Source organism: Mucor velutinosus, assembly GCF_035048745.1.
Source record: "Mucor velutinosus strain NIH1002 chromosome Unknown tig00000093, whole genome shotgun sequence".
NCBI classification, from domain to species: Eukaryota; Fungi; Mucoromycota; class Mucoromycetes; order Mucorales; family Mucoraceae; genus Mucor; species Mucor velutinosus.
The window spans coordinates 468,867-494,112 of record NW_027041907.1 but is presented as its reverse complement, the minus strand read 5'-3'; the positions used below and the strand labels follow the sequence as shown (position 1 = coordinate 494,112).

General features: G+C 42.8%; 6 protein-coding genes across 6 annotated transcripts; 2 read left to right on the top strand and 4 right to left on the bottom strand.

Annotated features, from left to right (window-relative positions):
* Positions 1-1,622: 1,622 nt before the first annotated feature.
* Positions 1,623-9,138, top strand: MCM6 (MCM DNA helicase complex subunit mcm6; the record flags this gene model as incomplete). The annotated part of the gene is made up of 5 exons (XM_064821283.1): positions 1,623-1,767; positions 1,829-2,027; positions 2,126-2,688; positions 2,743-4,127; positions 4,186-9,138. The coding sequence occupies 5 exons, from the start codon at positions 1,623-1,625 to the stop codon at positions 9,136-9,138; spliced, it is 7,245 nt and encodes a 2,414-aa protein (XP_064680969.1).
* Positions 9,139-11,420: 2,282 nt separating this feature from the next.
* ATC70_001894 (uncharacterized protein) lies at positions 11,421-14,192 on the bottom strand (the record flags this gene model as incomplete). The annotated part of the gene is made up of 5 exons (XM_064821282.1): positions 11,421-11,842; positions 11,897-13,060; positions 13,126-13,461; positions 13,562-13,868; positions 13,935-14,192. 5 exons carry the CDS (start codon positions 14,190-14,192, stop codon positions 11,421-11,423), a joined length of 2,487 nt encoding a protein of 828 aa, XP_064680968.1.
* A 143-nt stretch (positions 14,193-14,335) lies between these two features.
* ATC70_001893 (uncharacterized protein) lies at positions 14,336-15,019 on the bottom strand (the record flags this gene model as incomplete). The annotated part of the gene is made up of 3 exons (XM_064821281.1): positions 14,336-14,533; positions 14,586-14,641; positions 14,704-15,019. 3 exons carry the CDS (start codon positions 15,017-15,019, stop codon positions 14,336-14,338), a joined length of 570 nt encoding a protein of 189 aa, XP_064680967.1.
* A 327-nt stretch (positions 15,020-15,346) lies between these two features.
* ATC70_001892 (uncharacterized protein) lies at positions 15,347-18,372 on the bottom strand (the record flags this gene model as incomplete). The annotated part of the gene is made up of 6 exons (XM_064821280.1): positions 15,347-16,338; positions 16,393-17,177; positions 17,236-17,567; positions 17,623-17,749; positions 17,802-17,885; positions 17,939-18,372. 6 exons carry the CDS (start codon positions 18,370-18,372, stop codon positions 15,347-15,349), a joined length of 2,754 nt encoding a protein of 917 aa, XP_064680966.1.
* Positions 18,373-19,074: 702 nt separating this feature from the next.
* Positions 19,075-20,582, bottom strand: ATC70_001891 (uncharacterized protein; the record flags this gene model as incomplete). The annotated part of the gene is made up of 4 exons (XM_064821279.1): positions 19,075-20,042; positions 20,105-20,303; positions 20,363-20,428; positions 20,499-20,582. The coding sequence occupies 4 exons, from the start codon at positions 20,580-20,582 to the stop codon at positions 19,075-19,077; spliced, it is 1,317 nt and encodes a 438-aa protein (XP_064680965.1).
* A 1,998-nt stretch (positions 20,583-22,580) lies between these two features.
* Positions 22,581-22,932, top strand: ATC70_001890 (uncharacterized protein; the record flags this gene model as incomplete). The annotated part of the gene is made up of 2 exons (XM_064821278.1): positions 22,581-22,701; positions 22,757-22,932. 2 exons carry the CDS (start codon positions 22,581-22,583, stop codon positions 22,930-22,932), a joined length of 297 nt encoding a protein of 98 aa, XP_064680964.1.
* Positions 22,933-25,246: the final 2,314 nt, after the last annotated feature.

The window sequence follows — 25,246 nt, the reverse complement described above, 5'->3', positions numbered from 1 at the left end:
GACCTTGATATACAAAATCTCGACAATTTCGCAGAAAACCACTTTTCGTATTTCTGAAAAATTTTCGTTACTTTTATAGCATATATTAAATATAAGCGACATGGTTAGATGCGCCTCAATCAGTTTATCCCAAGTGTATTAGAAAATAGGGTGTGAATTTCACGACGTATATAGTCGAATTTAGGGAAAACGTTTTAGGAATTGCATTCGAGTCGATTTTGGACTCGAAGTTTTCTCAGGCAAAATAGCCATTTTAAGGCCCGGTGCCAGTCTGAAAATCCCTCTACAGCTAAAGATAGTACTATGTAATTTGTCACCTATTTTTCATACGCTTCAAAAGCATCTATTACTGTATTGCCTTCATGATGAAAAGGGCATTTGAGTTTGCCAGCTGGTCCCACCACCAACCAAAATCAATTCAAACCTAGACCTATAGTTTGATATAGATTGGCTAAATCTTGATGGTTTCCGACTTGATTGAACTATTTTGCAAGGTTCGACTATATGAAGTGTGATGATCATCCCATGCTTCCTAATACGCTCTCAAAGTACTTTTCAAGGCGCATACAATGGTACCAAGTAAGATAGATGCTTTGAATAGACTTATTGAGCAATTTATAAAAGTATGAAAAGAGGCTTTTGGCCAAAAAGTCGAAATTTTACAAATCAAGATCCCACAAACTACGTTTCAGGGGCTAGTTTGGATCGATACGATCATTTTGATTTAATATATGCTATAGTAAAAGTGTTCATTTTTTGAGTCAAAAAAAACGCGATCGCTTGAGTATTGATAAAAACCATGAGGGGTATCTCATGCTTTTTGGTCGAATTCCTTCCATGTTTTTTTTTGATCCCCAAAAAGTTGAGCAAAGGTGTCAGAAAGTAACTCAGAGATGAGAGCAATTGTCTGGCGCTATTCTGGCTGTCTAAAACAGCTTCTATCGCGAGAAAACACGACCCAGGTGTAGGTAAATTTTGCCGTTGTTTGCCTATTTTCGAGTGGCAAGAGGTAATGCCACTATGTTGTCTGCTCTTATCTGTATTATTTCCATTGATACAGACATTGGACATCCTAGAAGAGGCAGATTCACTTCCAGGTTGTTTACGGCAGTTCTTTCCTAATATTTAAAAACTGGAAAGTGATATTTCAGTGTATATGAGTAGAAGTACGGAAAAAATGTGTCATGCTTTGTATTTGAAAGGCCATCCACCTCCTCGACAGCAAGATGGGATGGAACAGCACAATGGCCACATGCCGTTCTGAAACATGCCATGAAGTTGACCCACCACCATCGAGCAATTACAAGCAAAATCACAAGTAAACAGCATACAATCACGACATCGAATGTATAGTGCAATCCACAATGGTTCCTACAGATGTATAGCATTTGATCTGTCAATGCAAAGCATCACCATGGATAGAAAACATCCCTGTGACCGTGGTCCGGGTTTTCGTTCTGTAGGGAAATGCTATTACTACATTACACACTCTAGATGAATGTAATTAGCCGCAGCGTTTTGGTGTGGTTTCAAAAAAAAAATTTACCTCAGGCTCTAAACCTTTTTCTTTCATTCTAAAATATACGCCTTGAACATTTAGAGCTGTTTGTGATAACTTCTTTATGACAGAATCACAAGAAAACACAGGTGAACTCGGATGGCCAGAGTTCATAAAGACAAGAGTGGTGACAACCATCACTTACTCGGGTGTCTCTGACAGACTTGACTTTTTGAATCATTCCCTACTGATCAGACTTCGTAGAAAGGGTAATGAACGAAACAACTTTAGCTGGGTCAAATGATGCAATGTACTTACAAAACCAACCAGATCTTCCTGTCGAAGCACTCGCTCCATTATTGCAATTGATCTTTCTCACCATTTCGCGTTACAACGACAGAGCATCTCGCATGGCTATCATTGAGGTCATCAAGGAGCTCAACAACTGGAACGCTCCTGTATTTCAAAAGATGATTGTGCCTGTCATTGCCAGAGAAGCCGAGAAGTTTGGCAAACGCAAGCCTACAGGGTAAAAATGACATGACACCTGCTGTTGCCCCTGATTGTGTATAGTGGCGCAGTTTTTACATTGTTGGAGATGGCTAATTCTCTCTTTTCATCGTGTAGTGAATGCGTTTCACCCGCATCAGATCGTCTGGTCTTGTTGAATTGGGTCAATGTATTGCTAACATGTGTTTTGAAAGAAGTGACAGTGGAAGCAGCCAAGGCTAACACCATATTTGCTACCATTTTAAACGCACAAGCAGCATTGATTGATTCTTTGGTCGATGACAGTCGAAAGAGTATCGGAAAGAGTGCTGTTGCAGATGTCAGACGTACCATTCGACTCAACGCCGACGCAATTCCCACCATGATGGACGTCGCTCTCGCCAACGCCACCACTTGCACACCTTCATTCAAAAACGCCGTCTTGATTGGCATCATCATAGATGTCAGCTTGCGTCTCAAGACTCGCTCAGATGGAAAATCCATGGTGGAAGACGCTGAAGCTCGTTTAACCGACTATTACCTCAAGAATATTGTCTCCTCCAGAACTGCTGTTCACACAGCTGCATTGGATTCATTTAACGATTTCATCACGCACATTGTTACCAAGCCAAAGTTCGAAGCTGAATATTTGCCCGTGCTTGACAAGATGATGCTTCGATCTCCCGAGATTGTATTGCTGGGTAAGACTTTCTTTTGTGGTTATGTTGGCGATAAATAGCTAACACCTTTGGCAGCTTTGGCTCGCATTACACCTGCATTTTCATTTGATCCTTCATCCATCTTTGCTGCCAAATGGCTGGAACCTTTGCTCAACCACCTCAGATCTACCTCACCCACTACTGTCAAGGGAGCCAAGGCATTGTGGGAAGCATTAGCACAAGTGTGTCGTGAAGCCGATGCATTGATCAAGGTTACTGAGGGCGTATCCAAGCTCTTGACCAGTGGTAAGGTCAATTCATGGGAACACCGTGTCATCACGTATAATGCATTATCTTCTCTTGCTCAAGCTACGGAGCCTGCTGTCAGTCAAAAGGCCTTGGAGGGTTATTTCACCATGATTGCCAAAGAAGCACATGAACAAGCCATGGCTGCTGCTGTAGACGGTGTAGGCAGACACCTGACTGTATTGATCTACAATGACGAGTTTTGTTCTGCCAACAAGGAATTTGTGGATAAAGTAGTCAAGACATCTACAGACGGTTTGAATGCTGCTAAACCCTTGGCTAGAAAGAGCTGGGCCAATGCCGTCGGTACCACAGTGTGGGATCACAAGGATGCCACAAGTGCTACGTTGAGCGCTAATATCGTCAAATACTTGCAAGCTTTGTTCAAGACATTCAACAAAATTGTGGACAAGCCCTTAATGTGGAAGGATGGACCTGTGGAAGCCTACGTCATGATTGCCATTATTTCTGGCCGCATTCAGCACTGGCCTACTGTTCCTGAACCTGTGGTTGATCTCTTGAAGGCGCAAAAGTATCCCTCTCAAGTCATGATTTCTCAACCCAAGCCCAGTTATCTGTTATGGGATCGTATCTACACAAAGGCATTGACTGCAGAAGAGGGTCTTTGGCTTGTGAGAGCTTTGACCAGTGTCTTTATGGAGGAAACACAAGAATCATTGGAGAAGACAGGTGCTGGCCATTTAGCAGCTCAAGCGCTTGTTTGGATCATCACCAGTCATCCTGATCACACTGTGCGTCGATCTGCCTATCAAGAAGTGTCCAGTATGGCTGCCTCTGAACCCGTCAAACTGGATCATTTCATGAAGCAAGCTATCAAGCAGTGGCTGTTGGATATCGAGAACAATGTCAAGGATTCCACTGCTGTTTCTGCTGTCAATGCAGACACTTATAACAAGGAAACTGCTACCTTCCGTCTCGCTGCTGTACTGAATGCCATCACTTCCTACGACAAGGATTTGCAAGAGTCCGTCAAGGGCGTTGAATTGATTGACATGCTTATCTTGGCACACCACACATACATTGCCTCCCCCACAAACAGATACAACTGGATCACTTTGGTGCAACGTGCTAATGTGGATCCCGGCAAGTTGGTCAGAGAAAAGAGCAGCAAGATATTTGATATCTTGAAGAGCACTTTAGAGGCTCGCAGTGAGGTAAGTCTCTTTAATCTGCCGCCCTCCATGACACCTTATTAACATACTGTCCACATAGTCTGAACTCTTTTACAAGGCTGCACTCTCTGCCATCTCTACCTTGGCATTCATTTCGCCCGACACCATTCCTGAATTCATTGAATTAGCCAACGAAAATCTCGCACCCGATTTGATGAAGGACATTGGCGAATTGGAAAGCAACATTTGGAAGTGTCCTGCTGATATCGCCTTTGTCGACGTGCTCAAGAAAGACAAAAAGACAGAAAGTCGTAGCAACAGAAAGGGCAATAATGACGATCAATGGGAAGAAGAGCTTCGTGCTGAATTAGCTAAAAAGAAGGGTTTGGCTCAAAAGCTGACCAAGGAAGAGCAATTTGCTGTTAATACGCAATTGAAAAAGGAAGCTACTATCCGTGCCAATGTGCAATCTATCTTTGAAAAGGTGACCCTTGGCTTAGACATTACGCGTGCTCTTATCTCTGGTAATGCTGAAGGTGTGGAGGAATATCTGGTGGATCTTATTCGCATGCTGTTGGATGCTGCCAAGCACAATGTGGGTCTCTTGGTGGGCAACGTGCTAGTCGACACTTATCTTCAGTTGGGTGATTGTGTGGTGGAGGACATTCAACCCATCCGTGATGCTATTGCTTTGGCGGCACTGCGTTCCAACAAGATTCATCCTATCCCATCTCGCTGGTTAGATGAGCCTCTTGGTGCGCTTGTGTCTCGTGTGCTGTATCGCTTGCGTTTCATTACAGAATCCCGTACCTTGCCGCCTGCTTCCTTCGGTTATGTCTTCCCCGTGCTCTACCAAGTCATTGAGCAAGGTGCTATTGAATGTGACAAGAACGATGAGGCTGCTCAAGAGCAAATTGTGATGGCCATCGATATCATTGGCTTCCACTGCACTTTGGGCGACTCTCTCATGATGCCTCGTCAAGAGATGATTGACATTCTGTTGCGTAGTATCAAGGAATACCCTGCCAGTAGCAAAACAGCCAAGACATCGCTTGTCACTCTCTGCGAAACCATGGCCGATAGTGTCTCCTCTGACGAGATTAATACCCTGCTTGAAGGTCTCTTGTCCTCTGAAGTGCTTGTACGTACTGCTGCTCTTCAAGGCTTGGAGCTCCTGGACCTCACAGACATCGACTACTCTCCTCAACTCTGGGTTGCCTGTCATGATGAGAATGAATCCAACGCTGAATTAGCTAACCAACAATGGGAGGATAACGCTATGGAGGTGGACGAAAACTTTAGAGATCAATTGTTGACCTATATCGTTTCTGACAGTAATTATGTGCGTCAAGCTGCTAGCAAGGCTCTTGCCGATGCTGTGGAAGAGTATCCCGAGGCTGTTTACGACACATTGCAGGCCATTTATGCCAGATACCAAAAGTTGGCTGCTTCATTGGACCCTGAATACGATGAATACGGTATGGTGATTCCTGAAACCCTAGACCGTGCTGATCCTTGGGAGGCTCGTGTTGGTCTTGCCTTGACCTTGAAGGCAGTGGCTCCCTTTATGCAACTTGAAAATGCCTCTGGTTTCTGTAAGTTTTTGATCAATGACCATGCGCTGGGTGATCGTCATGAACAAGTGCGCAAGCAAATGTTGGAAGCTGGTTTGGCTGTGATCAACGCTTATGGCAAGGTCGATGTGGAGGAATTCCTGGAAACTTTTGAAAACTACTTGAACTCAGAGACTGATAACAGCGATGTCCAAGATCATATCCGCCAAGCCGTTGTCATTCTGTATGGTGGTGCCGCTGGCTACTTATCTCCTGGCGATGAGAAGGTCAGTACTGCTGTAGAAAAGTTGATCGAGACCTTGGATACACCCTCAGAGACTGTGCAAAGTGCTGTGGCTGATTGTCTCCCTCCTCTCATCAAAATGTGCAAGGATGAAGTGCCTCGTCTTATCAAGGCTTTGTTGAGCAAACTCTTCAAGGGTGAAAAGTATGCTCATCGTCGTGGTGCTGCCTATGGTCTTGCTGGTGTCGTCAAGGGTCGTGGTATCACTGCCTTGAAAGAGTGCAATGTTATGAACAGCTTGAAGGATGCCATTGACAACAAGCGTGCTTATGAATACAGACAAGGCGCTCTTTTCGCATTTGAGACATTATCTGCTACTCTGGGCCGTTTGTTTGAACCTTACATCATTCAAATCATTCCTCTGTTGTTGGTCTGCTCCAGTGATGCCAACATGGATGTGCGTGAAGCCTCCACTGATGCTGCTCGTGTGATCATGAGTAAGATCAGTGGCCACTGTGTCAAGCTCATCTTGCCCTCTATCTTGGAGGGCTTGGATGAACGTCAATGGCGTACAAAGAAGGCCTCCGTCGAGCTTCTGGGTTCTATGGCTTACTGTGCTCCCAAGCAGTTGTCTGTTTCGCTTCCCAACATCATTCCTCGAATCTCTGAAGTCCTGGCTGATACACATTCTCAAGTGCAAGCTGCTGCCAACCGCTCCTTGCAACTATTTGGTGAAGTCATCAGCAATCCCGAGATTCAAGAGCTTGTGCCCGTCTTGCTAAAGGCCCTCTCTGACCCCAACGGAAAGACAGCTCCTGCGCTTACCGCTCTATTGCAAACATCCTTTGTGCATTACATTGATCCTCCTTCTCTTGCTTTGGTTATGCCCATCCTGGAACGTGGTCTTCGTGAACGTGCTACCGAGATCAAGACCAAGTCAGCTCAAATTGTTGGTAACATGGCCTCCTTGACCGATCAAAAGGATCTTGTTCCCTATCTCAACATCATCTTGCCCGGTCTCCATGAAGTCTTGGTGGATCCTGTCCCTGCTGCCCGTGGTACTGCTGCCAAGGCTTTGGGTGCTCTTGTTGAAAAGTTGGGCGAAGAGAACTTTCCTGGTCTTGTGCTCGACTTGCTCGATACCCTCAAGACAGATTCTGGCGGTGTGGATAGACAAGGTGCTGCTCAAGGTCTCTCTGAAGTCCTTGCCGGTCTTGGCTTGGAGCGTCTGGACGGTCTCTTGCCAGAGATTATCTCCAATGCCGATTCTCCTCGTGCCTATGTCCGTGAAGGTTTCATTTCTCTGTTGATCTACTTGCCTGCTACGTTTGGTGCTCGCTTCCAACCTTATCTTGGTCGTATCATTCCTCCTATTCTTATGGGTCTTGCTGATGAATCTGAATACGTTCGCGATGCCTCTCTTCGTGCTGGTCGAATGATTGTCACCAACTATGCTATCAAGGCTGTTGATTTGTTGTTGCCCGAATTGGAGAAGGGTCTGTTTGATCCCAAATGGCGTATTCGCCAGAGTTCCGTTCAATTGGTGGGCGAGTTGCTCTTCCGTATCACTGGTATCACCAACAAGAACAACGACATGGCACTTGGCAATGTGGAGGAGTTGGGTGACGAAGACGCTGATGCCGTGCATGAAGACTATGGCGCTGACACCAAGAAGAAACAACTTGTGGAAGTCTTGGGTAAGGAGAGAAGAGACCGTATTTTGGCTGCATTGTATATTGTCAGACAAGATGCCTCTGGCGTGGTCAGACAAGCCTCTCTTCAAGTTTGGAAGGTGCTTGTTTCCAACACACCTCGTACTCTCAAGGATATTTTGGCTGTCATGATGTCCATGATCATCAAGACTCTGTCCAGTGAAGACTTTGAACAGCGTGCTGTTGCTGGCCGTACGTTGAGTGAAATTGTACAGAAGTTGGGTGAAGGTGTACTTCCTGAAATTCTGCCCATCTTGGAAGAAGGCATGGCCTCCGACGATGATGATATCAGATTGGGCGTCACTGTTGCTTTCAGTGAGATCATGACCTCTGCTGGCAAGCTCCAAGTCTTGGACTTTGCTGATCAAATTACACCTGTTATTAGAAAGGCCTTGTGTGATCCCTCGGATGAAGTGCGCGAAGCTGCTGCTCAAGCCTTTGATACCCTCCACCAAAATGTGGGTGCCAGAGCCATTGATGATATCCTTCCTTCCTTGCTCAACAAGCTGCAATCCTCTGACGAATCCTCTGCTTATGCCTTGTCTGCTCTCAAGGAGATCATGTCTGTTCGCTCCAATGTTGTCTTCCCTGTCCTTATTCCCACTCTCATCACAGTGCCTATCAGTGCTTTTAATGCGCGTGCATTGGCCTCCTTGGTCACTGTGGCTGGACCTGCTCTCAACAAGCGTTTAACTGCCATTCTTGAAGCTTTGGTGGAGACACTCATGGTTGAACAAGATGAAGAGACCATTGAAGCACTCAAGGCCACTACAGAAGCCTTCTTGTTGTCTGTCGATGATGAAGATGGCTTGCACACCTTGACTGTCACCTTGATGGAATACGCTCGTGATGACGACCCTGCCAAGCGTGCTATTGCTTGTGATATCACTGCTCAGTTCTTTAACGAGTCTGAATTGGATGCCACTTACTACGTCGCCGATTGGATCCACTTGTTGATGCTGCTTCTGGACGATCCGTCTGAAAAGGTCATTGAATCTGCTTGGAACGCTTTGACAGCCGTGACCAAATCCTTGCCCAAGGAAGAATACGAAGAGTTGGTCATTCCTACACGTCGCGCCTTGACCACCATTGGCGTTGCTGGTGTCGACATTCCAGGTTTCTGTTTGCCCAAGGGTATCAGCTGTATTTTGCCCATCTTCTTGCAAGGTTTGATGTATGGCTCCACTGACGTGCGTGAACAAGCAGCACTTGCTGTAGGTGATTTGATTGATCGCACTTCTGCAGTTGCACTCAAACCATTTGTTACTCAAATTACGGGTCCTCTTATTCGTATCTTGGGTGATCGTTACCCTGCTGAGGTCAAGGCAGCCATCTTGCAAACATTAAGCTTGATGTTGAATAAGGTGCCCATGCATCTCAAGCTTTTCTTGCCTCAACTTCAACGTACCTTTGTCAAGTCTTACTCTGATTCAACCAGTGATGTTGTGCGTGAACGTGCTGCTGCTGCATTGAAGGTCCTCAGCACATTGCAACCTCGTGTAGATCCTACTGTAGCTGAAATTCTCAAGAATGAAAACCTTTAAAATCTCTGTTTCTCCTTTTTATCCTGCACACACTTGTAATTTAAGCCTCTTTTTCTCTTTTTATCCTCTCCACAATACACACACGCATAGTCTGGTTGATCATTTAATAGAAAGTTAATAAAATTATTGCTAATATCAACATTCACGTTTATGAGATGATATACATTTATTGTTGAAAGAAAGGAACATGGCGTCAAGATGAACACTTAAATCAGAGAGAGAGACATGGATCTTGTTTGGAGGGATCTAGAGCAACTGAAACACTGCCTGCTTTGGATTTTCTCTAATCGAGTACATGAAAGCAATCAAATCTATAGCATTCGTACTGAGGCTTCTTACGTGCCAAGATATGGCAAGTTCTTGAACGATCAATATGGGCAATATCATTCTACCAATCCCGTCTGTCAAAAATGCACTATTGAGCAATGCGACAACAAATGGTCTGGCGCAGCAGGAATACTCCTCATCTACATTTGGAGTAAATGTAGTGCCACAAGAGAATGCTGCATCGGTTTTTAACATCTACAGCATCTGATCAACAGAATAACGAGACATTAAAGCTATCAATTGTAGCAATAAGGTGCGAGAAAGAAAAAAATGAGCAATAAGAATACCTCCCCAATTGAGAGAAACGTTACATTACTATTATGTGCTTCTGATGGATCAAATATTATGAAATGGACCTAATAATTGCTTAGTAAAACAGTGTGGGCACAATCCTATTTTCTTGCAACAAAAGATATCTGTCTATATTTATACCGATAAATATTCATAAGAGGTATGGATAGTGAGGAAGGAGAAAGAGCCAAAAGTCGCTTTCTGGCGAGCTTTTCAAATGCTCCCTTTCAAATCGTTGAACATAAGTGTTGTCAACTTGTATCGTTCCTTCCGGCTATACATACCACGCTCACTCGTGTATAGTATACAGCATCCCAGAGAGTATGCAAAACTCTACGTACCTTTCTGTAGCTTGCAACATCATCTGTTTTCAAAATGTGATGAACCCGTTTTTGAATATGCGTAGGCTTGGAGATACGCATAAAACTTCTCCTTTCTTGAATCAAATTTTGATTGTCTTGTGAGTCCATTTCCTTCATGTTACTTGGGGAGGAGTTTTTCTCTTTTAACACTACAGCATGTTCGTGGTAAGGTCGTCTCCACATAGCACTACAGACACATGTCCTCAACTGTTATAGTGTTGTAAAAGAGTTTCTTGGACTTGCTCATGCTTTCAGCTAGGGATCTAAAGCTCAAGAGACAAATCGAATGGTTTGCACAGTTTATCTTTTGGGTACGCATCTGTGGTTGGTACGATGGGATTTGGACAACGCATATGGATTGCTGCCCCAGTGCATTGTCTTTTTCTTTTTGGCTTAATCGGGTTCATACCTTCATGGCAGTGGATCTAACAGCTATTTTCGTGTGTCTATCGTTTGCATCAATGGAAATTACTTATATACGGGTAGACAGCATACTGGCATTACCTCTTGCCACTCGAAAATAGGCAAACAACGGCAAAATTTACCTACACTTGGGTCGTGTTTTCTCGCGATAGAAGCTGTTTTAGACAGCCAGAATAGCGCCAGACAATTGCTCTCATCTCTGAGTTACTTTCTGACACCTTTGCTCAACTTTTTGGGGATCAAAAAAAAAACATGGATGGAATTCGACCAAAAAGCATGAGGTACCCCTCATGGTTTTTATCAATATTCAAACGATCGCGTTTTTTTGACCCAAAAAATGAACACTTTTACTATAACGTATATTAAATCAAAATGATCGTATCGATCCAAACTAGCCCCTGAAACGTAGTTTGTGGGATCTTGATTTGTAAAATTTCGACTTTTTGGCCAAAAGCCTCTTTTCATATTTTTATAAATTGCTCAATAAGTCTATTCAAAATACCTATAGCAATTAGCACCATTGTATGCGCCTTCAAAAGAACTCCAAGAAAGTCTTAGGAGGCATCGTACGATTAGCATAGTTTACATAGTCGAATCTGGCAAAATAGGTCAAAGTGGGTCCAAAAAGTTTGAAAACGAACAAATTAGAGCAGAAAGTCAAGCAGAGATTTAATTGATTTTTGGCTGATGGCAAGATGGATGCTATGCCTTTTGTAAAAACTAATGGATGCTGTTGAAGGCTCATGAAAAGGTGATTACGAATTGGAATTAAACAAAATATAACAGAAATATACCCCCCACAAAAGTGTTTTACATTGAGAGATACAGATATAAACATTACATATTATTGATATAATTTGGAAAAGTAAAAAAGGGGAATCATTGCGCTTTGACCAATAAGTCAAGCTCATTGAGTATCGTATGATAAATGTGTCTAAATTTCTCATCTTCCTCTGCTTCAATCACTTTGATACCCAGTCTACCACCTGCCCATCTTGCCTGATAAACCATGACTGTAAAATACACTGGATCCTCCGTTCGATCAAGACCCTCATCATCCAGCTCAAACTCTTGGTATCTTGCCCAGTCATTCAACTCGCATTTCAATGTGAAAGATTCCTGTGGTGAAGGGATGTATCGAATGCCTAGTTTGAGCAGCACCTGTTGAATGTATTTCATCATGTCGACTGTAGTCACTTTGAATAAATGGCGTCTACTAAAGTTGAACAGACTCTTTGGATGGGTGCTCATCTTGGGTGTTTGCTGCTGCTGTTGGATCTCTCTCTGCTGCTGATGAATACCTAATCCCATTGTTAGACAAAACTCAAAGTGACATGATATAGTGTATATCTTACCTTCTTCAATGAATCTTCCTCCACTGCCACTATAGCCTGATGATGGAGCTGAGCTCGAGATCACATTTAATTCGTCTTCAGTGTGAGAAGAAGTAGAAGAGGAAGATGGAGATGTCCTCTTCTGCAGTTGTTGCTGTTGCTGTTGCTGTTGCTGTTGTTGATGGCGATATCTTCTATCCGTAAGTGAGTTGGATCGAAGTATATTCATTGTCTTTTCCTTGAGCGAATACGTGGGCTCTGGAGGATCAATGATGTGCACTGCAACACTGGAGTGGGCTTTGCGTGGTGCTACATTTTCGTCTTGTGATGCAGTCGATGATGATTGTTGTTGTTGACGATTGGGTAGCATGGCACCCAAACGTTTGGCAGCACTCTTGCTTCTCTGCAGTATGGTTGTATTGCTTTTGACGCTGTTGAACCGTTTAGGCGCGTTTCCGGTCGTGGTACCTGACGTTGTGGGAGGAGCAGCCCAATCCTCGGTCTTGTCATCCTTGAACATGTTTCGCGTGTGTGAGGGTGGCACACGTTCTGTCTTACGACGCATAAGGCTACTATGACTATTTGCGTGTCGAACTGATTTAGTCAATGACGTACTGGCAGATCTACCAATTTGAACAGGTGATTGATATCCTTCACTTTCCAATAATCGACACTTTTCATCAAACTGTCTACGCTCCTTGACCAAGCAGTAGATGGAAATCAATGGATCGTACATGGCTGGCAGGTGCTGAGGGTCGTCTTTTCTCATGGTGTTGGCTGAGGCTGGTGCTGTGCGTCGAATAGAGAGCGTACGACGCCATCGATGAGATGCTGACTCGTTCTGGCTCTGTTGCTGCTGATTTTGCTGTTGCTGTTGCTGATCATGCTGCTGTCTCTGCTGCAACTGGTAGTTTTGGTCCACTTGAGCTGCTGCATATTGGTACTCGGGTGAACAAATAATATGCAATAGCTTTGTTTCAATTTCTTCAGGTGTACCAAGTCCAAATCCTCGCATGCCCTGAATGACGCTTGGATCCACTGAAGTCAACGGCTGTCGATGAGGTAAATGGTTGAATATAAGCTCATCATAGCCCTTGTTGATCCATGGATGATGAATCACAAATGACAGTGTCTCTCGTTTTGTGGGATCCACAACCAGGATTTTGGATAGTAAATCAACGCAGTCTATAATATATGTGTGTGTGTGTGTGTGAATATATATGTATACAGCGACGACATCATGTCCTTACCTTTGCTCAAATGATCTGGATACTCTACATGACCTGATTTTATCTTTTGATGCAATGCAGGCAGACTTGTGTCATCAAAAGGCACCCTCCCGCATACCAACACATACAAGACGACGCCAAAACTCCACACATCAACTTCTGGACCAGTGTAGTTGCGAGCTTGTAGTAATTCAGGGGCAGCAAAGTAGAGAGAGCCGCAAAACGTGTTCAAGAGTCGACTGGGCGAGTAAATGTTGGACAATCCAAAGTCGATAATCTTGATTTCCTCGTGGTTAGTGATGAGGATGTTTTCAATCTTGAGATCTCTATGTACAATAGAGTTTCTATGGCAATAATCTAATGTGTTTCCATGTTAATCCTATGCTATGCTCATGCAATATCCACCCATCCCACACACACACACACACACACACACACACACACACACAAATATTACCTAATGCGCTCACAATTTGTCTTGCAAACTTTCTTGCTAGTTTCTCTCTCAATTTGCCATGGCTGATGATATAATCCAGTAGCTGGCCTCCTTCGATATACTCTAAAAACATATAGTAATGGTCACCATGCACTACCCATTCCTTGAGCTGACAGATGTTGGGATGTCTCAGCAAATGCATGATGGCCATTTCTCGGATCGTTCTCTGCTCTCTTTCCCTGGGCGTGTCTTTTGGATCCTTACTCTTTGATTCACTCGTCGCTGCGACCGAACTTAGATTCACCTTGGGCATGATTTTCACAGCATACTGTTGAGGGAGAGATGAATGGCTTTAATAGGATGTTCAACACATGGCTCCCCACGAATAGTATACCTGCTGATGATCCTTGTCTGATAAACACTCTGCTAGTTTCACTGTACCCATACTACCAGAGCCTAGTGTTTTTCTGTGAATAACGTAATTGCCAATGTGCTGCACATGATAGCGATGCGCTTGTTGCTGTTGTTGCTGTTGTTGCTGTGAAAAATGCGGATGTTGCTGCTGCTGGTGGTGGTGATGATGATAATGGCTATGATGGTTGTCTTGTATAGACGGTTGCGGTTGATGAGAAGTCATTGTGGCAGTGGTCATTTTGTATTCAAAAGAGGAAAGAGAGGGAAAAAGGAAAGAGAGGGGAAAAAAAAAGGAGCATACTATTAGGAGGCAAAAGAGAGAGAATGTCGAATGACCCTCCCCTCTTTCCCCGTGTAACTCATGCTTTATAAAGAAATATTCTACAGCCTTTTATTTTGAGCTTCTTGCTCGTTTTTGACGATGACAGGATCATAATTTTGAAACCCATTGTAATCTAGGTGCCGCCTCACAAAACTACATGTTGGAATCACAAAAGTTCCAGACTCTTTTGCCCATAATAAGCATGCCCTGACTAGTTTATCGCCTATGCCTTTGTGTCTGTGATGAGATGGTATTTCCTATAGATTGTTCAATTGGCATTTGCTGTAGAGTATAAGATACACAACTCACCGTATGATACACTTCAATGACATTTTTCACTCGGGTCGGTAAGTAGCAAATGGCCGCTATACATCCAGTGTCAAACATTGCGAACCCCTGGACTCTGTTTGCTTTCTTTCTACATTACCTGTTCTGCCTTCAGCGTCTAATTTCAATAGAAACATGCACTGCTCTTTGTCATGTAGGATGGCAGGCTGTTTCGCTGCCATTTTTGTTTGGTTTAGTGGCTTAATGTGGTTGGAAAAGAACAGTTTTGAGAAGGGTATGCTGCTCCTGAGTCGTTGGGCAAAACTGTACTGAGAATACAATGGCAAGAACGGAAATGGAATCGCTGTGTTATTCACTGATACTGCTGCTATTGTTGAGCATTCTGCTTGTTGTGGCTGGTCTTCGTCTAGCAAACTTGTGATTGTCAACTCATGCTTGTTGGGCTTTGATTCCATGATTTATTCTGATGGTGCGATAAAGAAAGAAAAGAAAAAGAAGAGAGAAAAAAAAAAAAAAAAAAAAAAAAAAGAGGGCAACACAAATAAACAAAATTTAAACCAGCAGCTTTTATCATGAACATTGGCATGAAAACTTGCCAAAATAATAGCAAATGCCCATCAATAACAGAACAAATGCAAATTGGTGTGCTGTAAATGACAGTTCATCGCTAAACACAACGACGTGGCTATTTCGACGATGGCAAAAGGCCTGTCAGGACGTAAAAAAAAAAAAAAAAAAAAAAAAAAAACGAATCAATTAACGGTTGTACGACCACCATTTATTTATACACATACCTTGTCATTGGTTTCCTCCTCCTCCTGAGGTTCCTGTTGCTGCTTTGCCACGGAAGTAGCCTCAACTGTAGTGGCAGCAGCAGCAGCAGAAGGCAGCTTGTGGGAAGGAGCAGCCTCTGGGACAAATCGTGTGTGATCCACTAATTCACTTTTGGCAATACCTTGATTTTTAGCGTCCTTTACGACCGCACAGACCTCGATACCATTGCAGTAGAACTGCGGCTTACTTCCGGTGGTATGTTTTGAAATCACCAATTCAACCGTTTGCCCATCCAATTCATCTTTTTCGGTATATATCCTCAAGCCAATGTTGGGTCGCACATCCACACGCACATCCTGGTGAGTCTCTATCGTATAACCGAGTGGATACATGCTTTGGTGTGTGCGCACGTCTGTGCACCACATGGAACCAATCATCTTTTGCTTTTGTTGTTGTTGCTGATGGTGGCGACGTGGAGAAGGTGCATGCTTGGCAATGTAGCGAATGGTGTATTGGTTGGTCCTCACATTGAATTCCTCGAATATGATTTTGCCTGCTACTCTGCGGATATAAGGAGGACATCCATGTACTGCCAAGTAGGTTTGAATGCTGTCGGCACATGCTTGTGTCGTCAAGAGTCGCACAATGGCTGATGGCAAGGGAAGAGGTGTTGTGCCTAAGCCGCCCATGTTCATGTGCGCAATGAAGCTAACCTGCACGCCCGTCCATTGGCCCTCTTTTCCGCGTGTAATAGGCTTCAGGGCCCATCCGTACGTATTCAATTTGCCCCGGATATGCTGTGAGGTTTCCGGAATCAACTCGTCTTCCACACTGATGGAGCCAATGTAAATGGCCCCTGTTGCCACTACACTTTCAATGCATGTCAACATACAGAAATCTCGGCTTTGAATAGGGAACAGGCTTTTCATTTGAGTGTGGACCAGGTACTCCTTTTGAGAGAATCGCTCCACTATTTCACCCTTTTCGAAATATTCATCCCCTGTAAATGACATTAGGTGAATTTGCGTGGAAATGAAGAGCTAACAAGACTTACATTCTTTGCGAGCACCAAAGCATTGAATCACAGAGCAAATCTGCTCAGGCGTCCATGAGCCCACAAACGCTGTTTCACTGCGCATAATAGGAAGCGTGCTGCCTTCCACTGCCTGTGTATAAAGTTGAGTATTGTTCTTTTCACCAACGTGTTTCCATTCCTTCAAGTTACTGTGAGCATACGTCTGTAGCTTTTCTATACATTGCTTGCGTGCGGTTCGATGTCGGCTTGCTGGATACAACTTGGTCCCTGCAATAGCAACACTGCTTGCTTTTGCTTTGGATGAGAACGGCATAGGTGCTTCCTGGATAGGCGATAGCTGATGGCTCGTGCTACTGGTAGATGGTGGCAATGGGAATAGCGTCGGTGTCTTACTATGGTTATCAAATAGACTGTCATCTTGTGCTTGCTGCTGGTAAGATGGAGTGGCACCATCATTACCAGAGCCACTGCTACTGCTGGCTGATGATGATCTAGCAGAAGACGAAGAGAACGTGTTGCTTGGTGAGGATGATCTAGAGGATGACTCTACTTGATCTGCAAATGTGATTCGCTTTTGTTGCTGTGTCGATGGGGTGCTATTGGTTTGTGTTGAGAGTGATGATATTCTAGGTGGTGGGTTGGAGAGGATGATATTATGTGGTCTTTTGTTGCTGTTGGTGTTGGTGTTGGGATCAAGCAATAAGGATGTACTGGTGGTGTTGAATAGGCCCAAGGTAGGCGATGTTTGGTCCTCGAATAGGTTGGTTGCGGATACGGCTGATGGTCTTTGGAGGAGAATGCTACTATATATAAAGGCAAAACATGAGTCACTCTAGCAATTGACCTGAACACACTGCTTACGTTGGTGGCGATGCAAAAGAGGATGTACTTGTGGTGGCTGTCTGTGGCAATGAGATGGAGGAAGAAGCATGTGTATTAGTTGTATTAGTTGTAATAGTAGTAGGAATAGGAACGGGTATTGATTTCTTTGATTGGGGCTGTTGCTGTTGTACACGAATTCTCTCTGCTTTTTTTTGCAAGTAGCTGTCAATGGATGCAATGATAAGGGGCTTTCTGGCCAATGATTTCTTGGTCAATCCTGGAATCCATCCCTTGATATTCTCCTGAGTTAAATAGGTAACATGTGTGGATACTGGAAATGTGTTGAGTTGTTTCAGGACCCAGCCTTGCAGCTAGTGCCATCGACATCAGACATCTTGTACATCTAATGTAGCCTTTGTTTCTTACCTTGATCTGATGTCTATTTCTGCCGGGTGTTTTTGGTACCTGAGGAGTTTCAACACTGGTGCATGCAAACAGGATTTCTCCATCAGCAGAGCATTCAATCTTTTCTACCAGTGTATAATCATAAGCTCTAATGCTGTTTGTTAATCACTCGAGCAATTGACAGCATATGGCGAACATACTTGGAGGTAGCTGTGGATTTGTATGATTCATATGTCAATGAGCTTGTATCGTTGAGATTTTCTATTAATTTGCCATCGTCAAACCTATCAGTTGAGTCAATACGATGCGCATGTGAGGGCAAAGGTCCATTACTTACTGTTCATCCCATAATTTTCTCATGCCAATGACATAAAAAACGGACTGTGGCGTGAACCCCTGAATGATAGACTCGCCACGGAACAGTGCTACCTTCTCATTCTTATTCGTTTGCTGCATCATGTAGACAGTTGTGCCACTTTTATGTTTCAGCACCTTTTTCCAGCTGTCGTCTCTGAGATAGTGACGCACGGACATCACTGCTTGATCTGCCAGATGTGAGTAAAAGCTGTGCTGTGAAGTGAGCGTGCTGGTTGCAGCGGGCATCTCCTCATCATCGCTGAAAATGTAGTTTCGTTTGGTATTGTTGCTGTATTCGATTTCAGAATCAGTTTCTGTAACAATGCCACTGTCTCGGTCCAGGTAAAACTTCTTGTTCATGCGATCCTGCTGTAAATGAGCGGGCGGTATGGGCAATGATGGTTTTCTTCTCATTTTGAGGATATATATATATATATATATATAAAGAGCGAAAAAGAAGCAAAAGAGGATGAAAAGGCAGAATTTACAATGTTAAATATTGATGTGAATAGTCTATATTAATAGTGTAACAATCAACATATTTGATGATAAATTTTTTCAGGTGCAATTACAAGCAGTATACAAACAAGCTGTGGCATGGCAAGGCATCCGATTCAAATCATAAAGTAGCCATGGTTTATATTGTAGTGGAGATCGCTGCCCTGATTTACATGAATCATAAGTGCTTCATTGTTCGACTCACAAGTTTATCACACACGTGTGCCCTTGCCATCATGGAGAGGCACGTTTTTTCATTTTAATGAATGCCATCCAGGCACCGTTTGAAATTCAGTTCAAGTGTGATACGGCAATTAGCTGGATCTATACTAGTGTCAAACAGGCTAGCCAAATACCACTGTTGAATACCTGATTTCGTAGATTAGTGCAGTGTGGCCAAGTTGCAATCAACGACCCCTCTCCGTAGAGACTCGTCTAGCAAACACAAATGCAATGCCTTTTTAAAAAGAAAAGTCGAGAAATAGTGGAATATTTATTGGTACATGCTTTACAAAGAACAAAAAAGATTTCATCTCTTCTTCCTTTTGGTACATTAATTACGTTTGATTTTCATAATTGGTGTTGTTAATGCGATTGAATAAAATACAGTTCTTTTTTTTAGAGTTTGCTGGTGGATTGAGCAGCAAGACGGTCAGCCTTCTCCTTTTGTTCCTTGATCTTGGCAGACACTTCAGCAGCACGACGAAGCTCAACCTTGCCGATTTGAGCGCGGTGAACCTCATCAGGACCATCAGCATATCTCAAAGTTCTAGCAGAGGCGTAGAAATGAGCCAAAGGGGTATCTTGGGAGATACCAGCAGCACCATGAGCCTGCATGGAGCGATCCAAGACCTTGAGCAACATGTTAGGAGCAACAATCTTGGCCATACCAATTTCCTTCATAGCACCCTTAGCCTTGACTTGATCAATCTTGCGAGCAGCGCTCAAGACCAAGAAACGAGCTTGATCAATTTCAATACGAGAAGTGGCAATATCAGCAACGATGGTGCCGTGTTCAGCCAAGGTCTTGCCAAAGGTGCGACGAGTGGGATCAGTGACACGGTTCAACATCAAATCCAAACCACGTTCAGCCATACCAATACAACGCATACAATGATGGATACGGCCAGGACCAAGACGGCCTTGAATGACCTCAAAACCACGACCCTCACCCAAAATAATGTTCTCTACAGGAACACGAACATCCTTGAAGATAATCTCACAATGGCCCTCAGGGGCATCATCGAAACCAAAGACCTTCATGGGACGCACCACAGTAATGCCAGGAGTATCAGCAGGAACAATGACGATGGATTGTTGGCGATGCTTATCCTTGTTATCGGCATCAGTCTTACCCATCAAGAGGTAGACGGCACAACGAGGATCACCAGCACCAGAGATCCACCACTTTAAACCGTTGATAACGTATTCATTGCCAACACGACGGATGTTGGTCTCAATGTTGGTGGCATCAGAGGAAGCAACTCTGGGTTCAGTCATGGCAAAAGCAGATCTGATCTTACCATCCAAAAGAGGCTTGAGCCACTTTTCCTTTTGTGCGGGAGTACCATACTTGGCGAACACCTCTGCAAGGAGATGTCAGTTATCCATTGGATCCTGATCCGGGCGCAATAATTAAATGACTTACCCATATTACCAGTATCAGGAGCGGAACAGTTCATGGCTTCAGGGGCCAACTTGGGACAACGACCAGTAACCTCAGCAATCAAAGAGTATTCGAGGTTAGTCAGACCAGCACCCTCAGGGTAATCTTGGCCCAAGAAGAGATTCCAAAGGCCAAGAGCTCTGGCCTTGGTCTTGAGTTCCTCTAAAACGGGAGGAATGATCTTATCGTGATTGAATATTTAGCATCAAATGTTGCGTGTAAGGTCGTCTTATTAGTTACCTTCCATCTGTTTTCGTTTTGACCCATTTGGAGCTCATAAGTCTTTTCAGCAGGAATACATTCATTCTATATAGTGAGAAAGAGTGGTTTAATATCATGCAACTAGGAGCTTTGATGTTGTAGGTGCGTGATTTACCTCAACAAAATCCTTAGCCTTGGCGTAGAGATCTTGGAATTTGGGAGAAAGAGTAGTGATATCAATGAGAGATTGAGTAGCCATTTTGATGAATAAGGTGTATTAACAACAACAAAAGAGCCAAAAGAAACCAAGCGTATTTATATACAAAAAATTCAAGCCTGGTAATACCGCTTACTCTATTGAAATAACCTTATTATTAGCCTGAGTGAAATTCTTTCTTACCCCGCATTAGAGCAAGTATTTGCATTACTCATCTTTTATTCCCACAACAAAGTGAGATTTGTTGAAAGAGCATTGCATAAAATTTGTCGTACCATCAAAGTTGAGAGGTTTTCATGTTCTAAATGATACAGGATGACACTATATGAAATACACAAGATCTCTAGAGCTAGCTATTGTCGATCACTTTGGTAAATTGCACCAATGCTACTGGATACATCATGTCCATTGGCTGCTGGATATGCTAATAATATTTGACAACCCCACTGCAGGAACCAGGATTCCAATGGTATTCGATTTGGATGTGTAACATTTCAGAAAAAGCCAAATTAACATGACATGTAATCTAGATCCATCAGATGTTGATGCTATGTCATCCATGCTCAGTGCATCGCCTTACTTTTTAACGCTTGGAATTCGCTGCTGTATAAAAGCACAGACTGCAGAATATCAAACTCTACTGTATATTTGATCTATGAGTGCTGCTGATACGCCTTATAGGCCCTAGGCAGTTAATTGATGCGTTTTCCTATTCAGATCATGAAAAGGATTGCATGAATACTGAGAAAATGCATATATAGAATAGAGCTCTCTACATATCAATTACTTTAAATATCAAATAAAACGATATTCTTACTACTGATGATTGCAGACGTTTCTGATAGACTAGGCAAAGTGGTCTTTTACAAGAGTGGTATTTTCATTGTGCTCCACAAACCCCAGAACTCCATCCTCCAGCTTATCCATTGCTTTGCAAGATAATATACTGGCTTTATTGTAAGTATTCGTAGAAAATGAGTCCATATATTTTCAAAAGGTAGCCTACCAAGCATAATATTTTGACCACTTCTTGCTTATCTTCAACTTCATAACTATAGCCAATGTCATCTGTGTAAGACCTCAAATAGTCTGTTAATCAACATTACTGCGTCACTATTTGCATAAACATAAAAGTGCACTAAACAGCACGATATATTTGCTTTTCCATTATCTTTTCGCACCAAATGCCTACTATAGATACCAGCTTTTTGAGTCCTATTTTCAAGGCTCTAGTAGCTCAAATGTCCTGAAGCAGTTGATTTTGACAAGGTTACTGTTCAGCAGGCACGCGCTGGATCCAATGACACTATGCAATCGAATACTGAAGGCCCTTCAGTCGATGTCGAGAAGATTGAAATCCCTGATCAAACTGATAGCCATTCTATCAAAGCTACTTTATATAAGCCCCAGGGTACCTCGTCCGATGAAAAGCTGCCTACTCTTGTATATTTGTAAGCAATTCAGTTTGTTACTCGATTGATATTGTATTAACTTGATACATTAAGCCCTGGAGGAGGATTTTGTTTCATTGAAGAGTCATTTTATTTATATATTCTTGTTGAGCACTGTAAGTACCGCATGTACTGTATTTGTCCCAAAAACGACTGTTGACATTTCACTTGTTCAGTTTGTTGTCGACCTGAATGGTGTTGTTATATTTGTCAAATATTCATTGAGCCCTGAAGTCAAGTTCCCAGTTGCGCTCAATGAAGCTCATTCTGCTGTCGAGTACGTAACCAACTCTACAACTGCAACCAAACTCCAGATTGACCATACCCCCCGTAGCTGTAGGTGGGGATTCAGCCGGCGGAAATATCTCTGCTGCTGTCTCATGTTAGTCTATGGCTAGGCTATCCTTTTCCAAACACTGACAGTATTGTACAGTACTAGCTAAACAATGCAATCAGCTGCAGAACTCTATCAAGCATCAGATATTGTATTATCCTTGTGTTGAAAACGACTTTAGCACTGAATCATACAAGAAATATGGAGAGGGATTCTTTCTCACCAAGAAAATGGCCAATGAATTTCTGAAATGCTATGCTCCTAAGGAGGAACTTGAGAATATGCTTTTATTCCCCCAACAAAGCATCAGTTGAGGATCTTGCTGGGTTACCTCCTGCATCTTTAATTACTGGTGAAGCCGATATACTTCGTGACGGTATGTATTAGCACGCTTGTGGCATGCAACGAAAGAAATCTCATCCATATTGTAGAAGGAGAGATCTATGGACGTAAATTGGTATCTGCTAATGTGCCAGTTTCATCTTTTCGGGTCAACGGAGTCATCCATGGCTTCATGTCATGGGATGTGTTCTTTTCGGATGAATCTTACTATGTCATTGACATGACAAAGAGCGTTCTTCGAAAGGCATTTACTATCAATAACTAAAAATATAAGTATAGATACTCATAAGGATTTCATATTCGACATTGTTGCCAATCTACATTTCCTTCTCTGATGTTTTCCGCATTATTTATCGCATGATGAAGAATGATGCTGCTCAATGTGTTACAGCAATAAGCAATAATAGTCATGTTGACTGCAAGACATCCTTCAGCATTGGAAGTTATGCAGGTGGCATGGCCGCTCGTAATACAATACGAATCGATGTAGTGGGTGCCTTTTACGGCAAAATCAAGCATACTTTATAGAATGTAGAGATGGTAAGGGTGCAGCCAAATCTTTTTTTTAGCTGAACTTTCATTGTATGTGGATAAGCGATATTGTATACTTTATTTTGATGGTGTACCAACGGGCAACGTTTGTAGCGTTAAACAGTTTATACCAGCAAAAGTCATTATCTAAGCTTGCACAACGATGGAGATTGCTGCAATCGATTATACCTCAAACATTATTACAATAACTTTAGTATTGCGGCCTATCAAAACAATGTAAAAGCAGAACCTAGAACAAGTACTATTGTTGTAAAAAGTGCTATTATCCTGATGTAATACTTATATAATTTTCCTACCTAATAAATTTATTAATGAAATATTCCTCAAATAAAATTGTTTAATGGATGATAAATCCAATGATTGCACCTTACATTACTTCTGAACAAGGAAGGTTTTCGATTGTATCCATTTGGTTACGCTTTTATTTTAAATTACATTATAAAGGCAGATCAACAGAAAATCAACTAGTTGTAGACCTTCCGTGCTTCGAACCCTGAGCCAATCAAATCGCTCGAAAACTCCGCTAACCTAAAAAAAAATTTGCGAGGGTTTCCCCCTGTTTTGATGTGAGGCAAAATTTTAAGCGCCGCTATAATAGCAATATAGCCGCTGCTATCATCAAATTTCCCCCAGGTGCTAGAGCATGCCTTACTTACACCACCTAGCTTTTAGATTCTGGCGTTGAGACTCTCAATCATCACTAAAGTAAGTAGCGATAACCAAGTGGAGGCGGCCTATCTACCTCCTAGCCTCGGATAAAGTCTTGTTGAGCTTCAGGGATAGGCACATCCACACAACGTAATAAAAAGGTATGCTTCAAAGAAACATAATAAAAGAAAAAAGGAACAGAAGAAAAAAACATGCTACAGTAGTACTACAGTAGTACTACAGGAGTATGAAGGTAAAAAAGGAATACTCATACGCAATGAGCCAAAGAAAAGCATAACAAATACAACATCAGAGAATGTTCAGAACAGCTCGTTGTTGTTGTAACAAGAATGCATACATGAGCAACGTGCAAGGTAATAGTCGGATGTAAAGCAACACAAACACGCACAATTGCAGGAGCAACAGCAGTAATATAAGTATGCAATACAACATAATGACTAATGTTGTTTCATGTGAAGCGACAGAGGCAACACAAACAACTACCCACGACCATATAACAAAGTAGTATTACAACGGCAATACAGATATATAGTAGCACATCATGCTTGTTGTTCATACGTAAGAAGCAACAACATTGCAAGCACCTGTTGGGCTGATCATATCACAGCCAACAAAAGAAGAAGAAAAAAAGCGCAAGAAAGCAAACATTACGAATGCATTATCACGAGAAAGGAAGCAATAATACAAACGTCCAGAGAAGCTTTATATCATTGCGACCACAAGAAAAAAGGATACTTACCACTTACCACAGCCGCGGATAGACCAGAAGAATATAAGCAATCCTCAGAGATAGACCAGAAAACGAGCAGACACCAGATACAGTAGACCAGAACAGACCATATTAGCAGCAGCAGCAGCAACACCAGCACCATAGAAAAACTAAAGAATGAACGCCATCAGCAGAGAGCAGACAAAGACCAAAGAAGTTACTTACCACTTCTCACCACCACCACAGACAGACCAGGAAAGTACAGGCAATCACCAGAGATAGACCAGAGAACAAGTATACAGCAAACGCAGTAGGCCAGGAAGGACCATATTAGCAGCAGCAGCAGCAACATCAGTAGCAATAACAGCAGCAACGCCAGTAGCAATAAGAGCAGTTTAGAAAAATCGAACAACGAGCGATACCAGAGACCAGGCAAAGATTAAAGAAGCAACCGCCAAAGATACAGACTAAAGAAGCAGCTACCGGACATAATAAACCAAAAAAGCAGACAGCAGAGATAGCAGAGAAGTAATGGAATCAGCACCCACATCAAACAGTCAAAAAAAATTAGCGAAACCTAATAAACAAATCCGATTAGTGCTAATTCTACGTCTTCTAGTGCTCGTTATTGCATGGTACCTATTATATT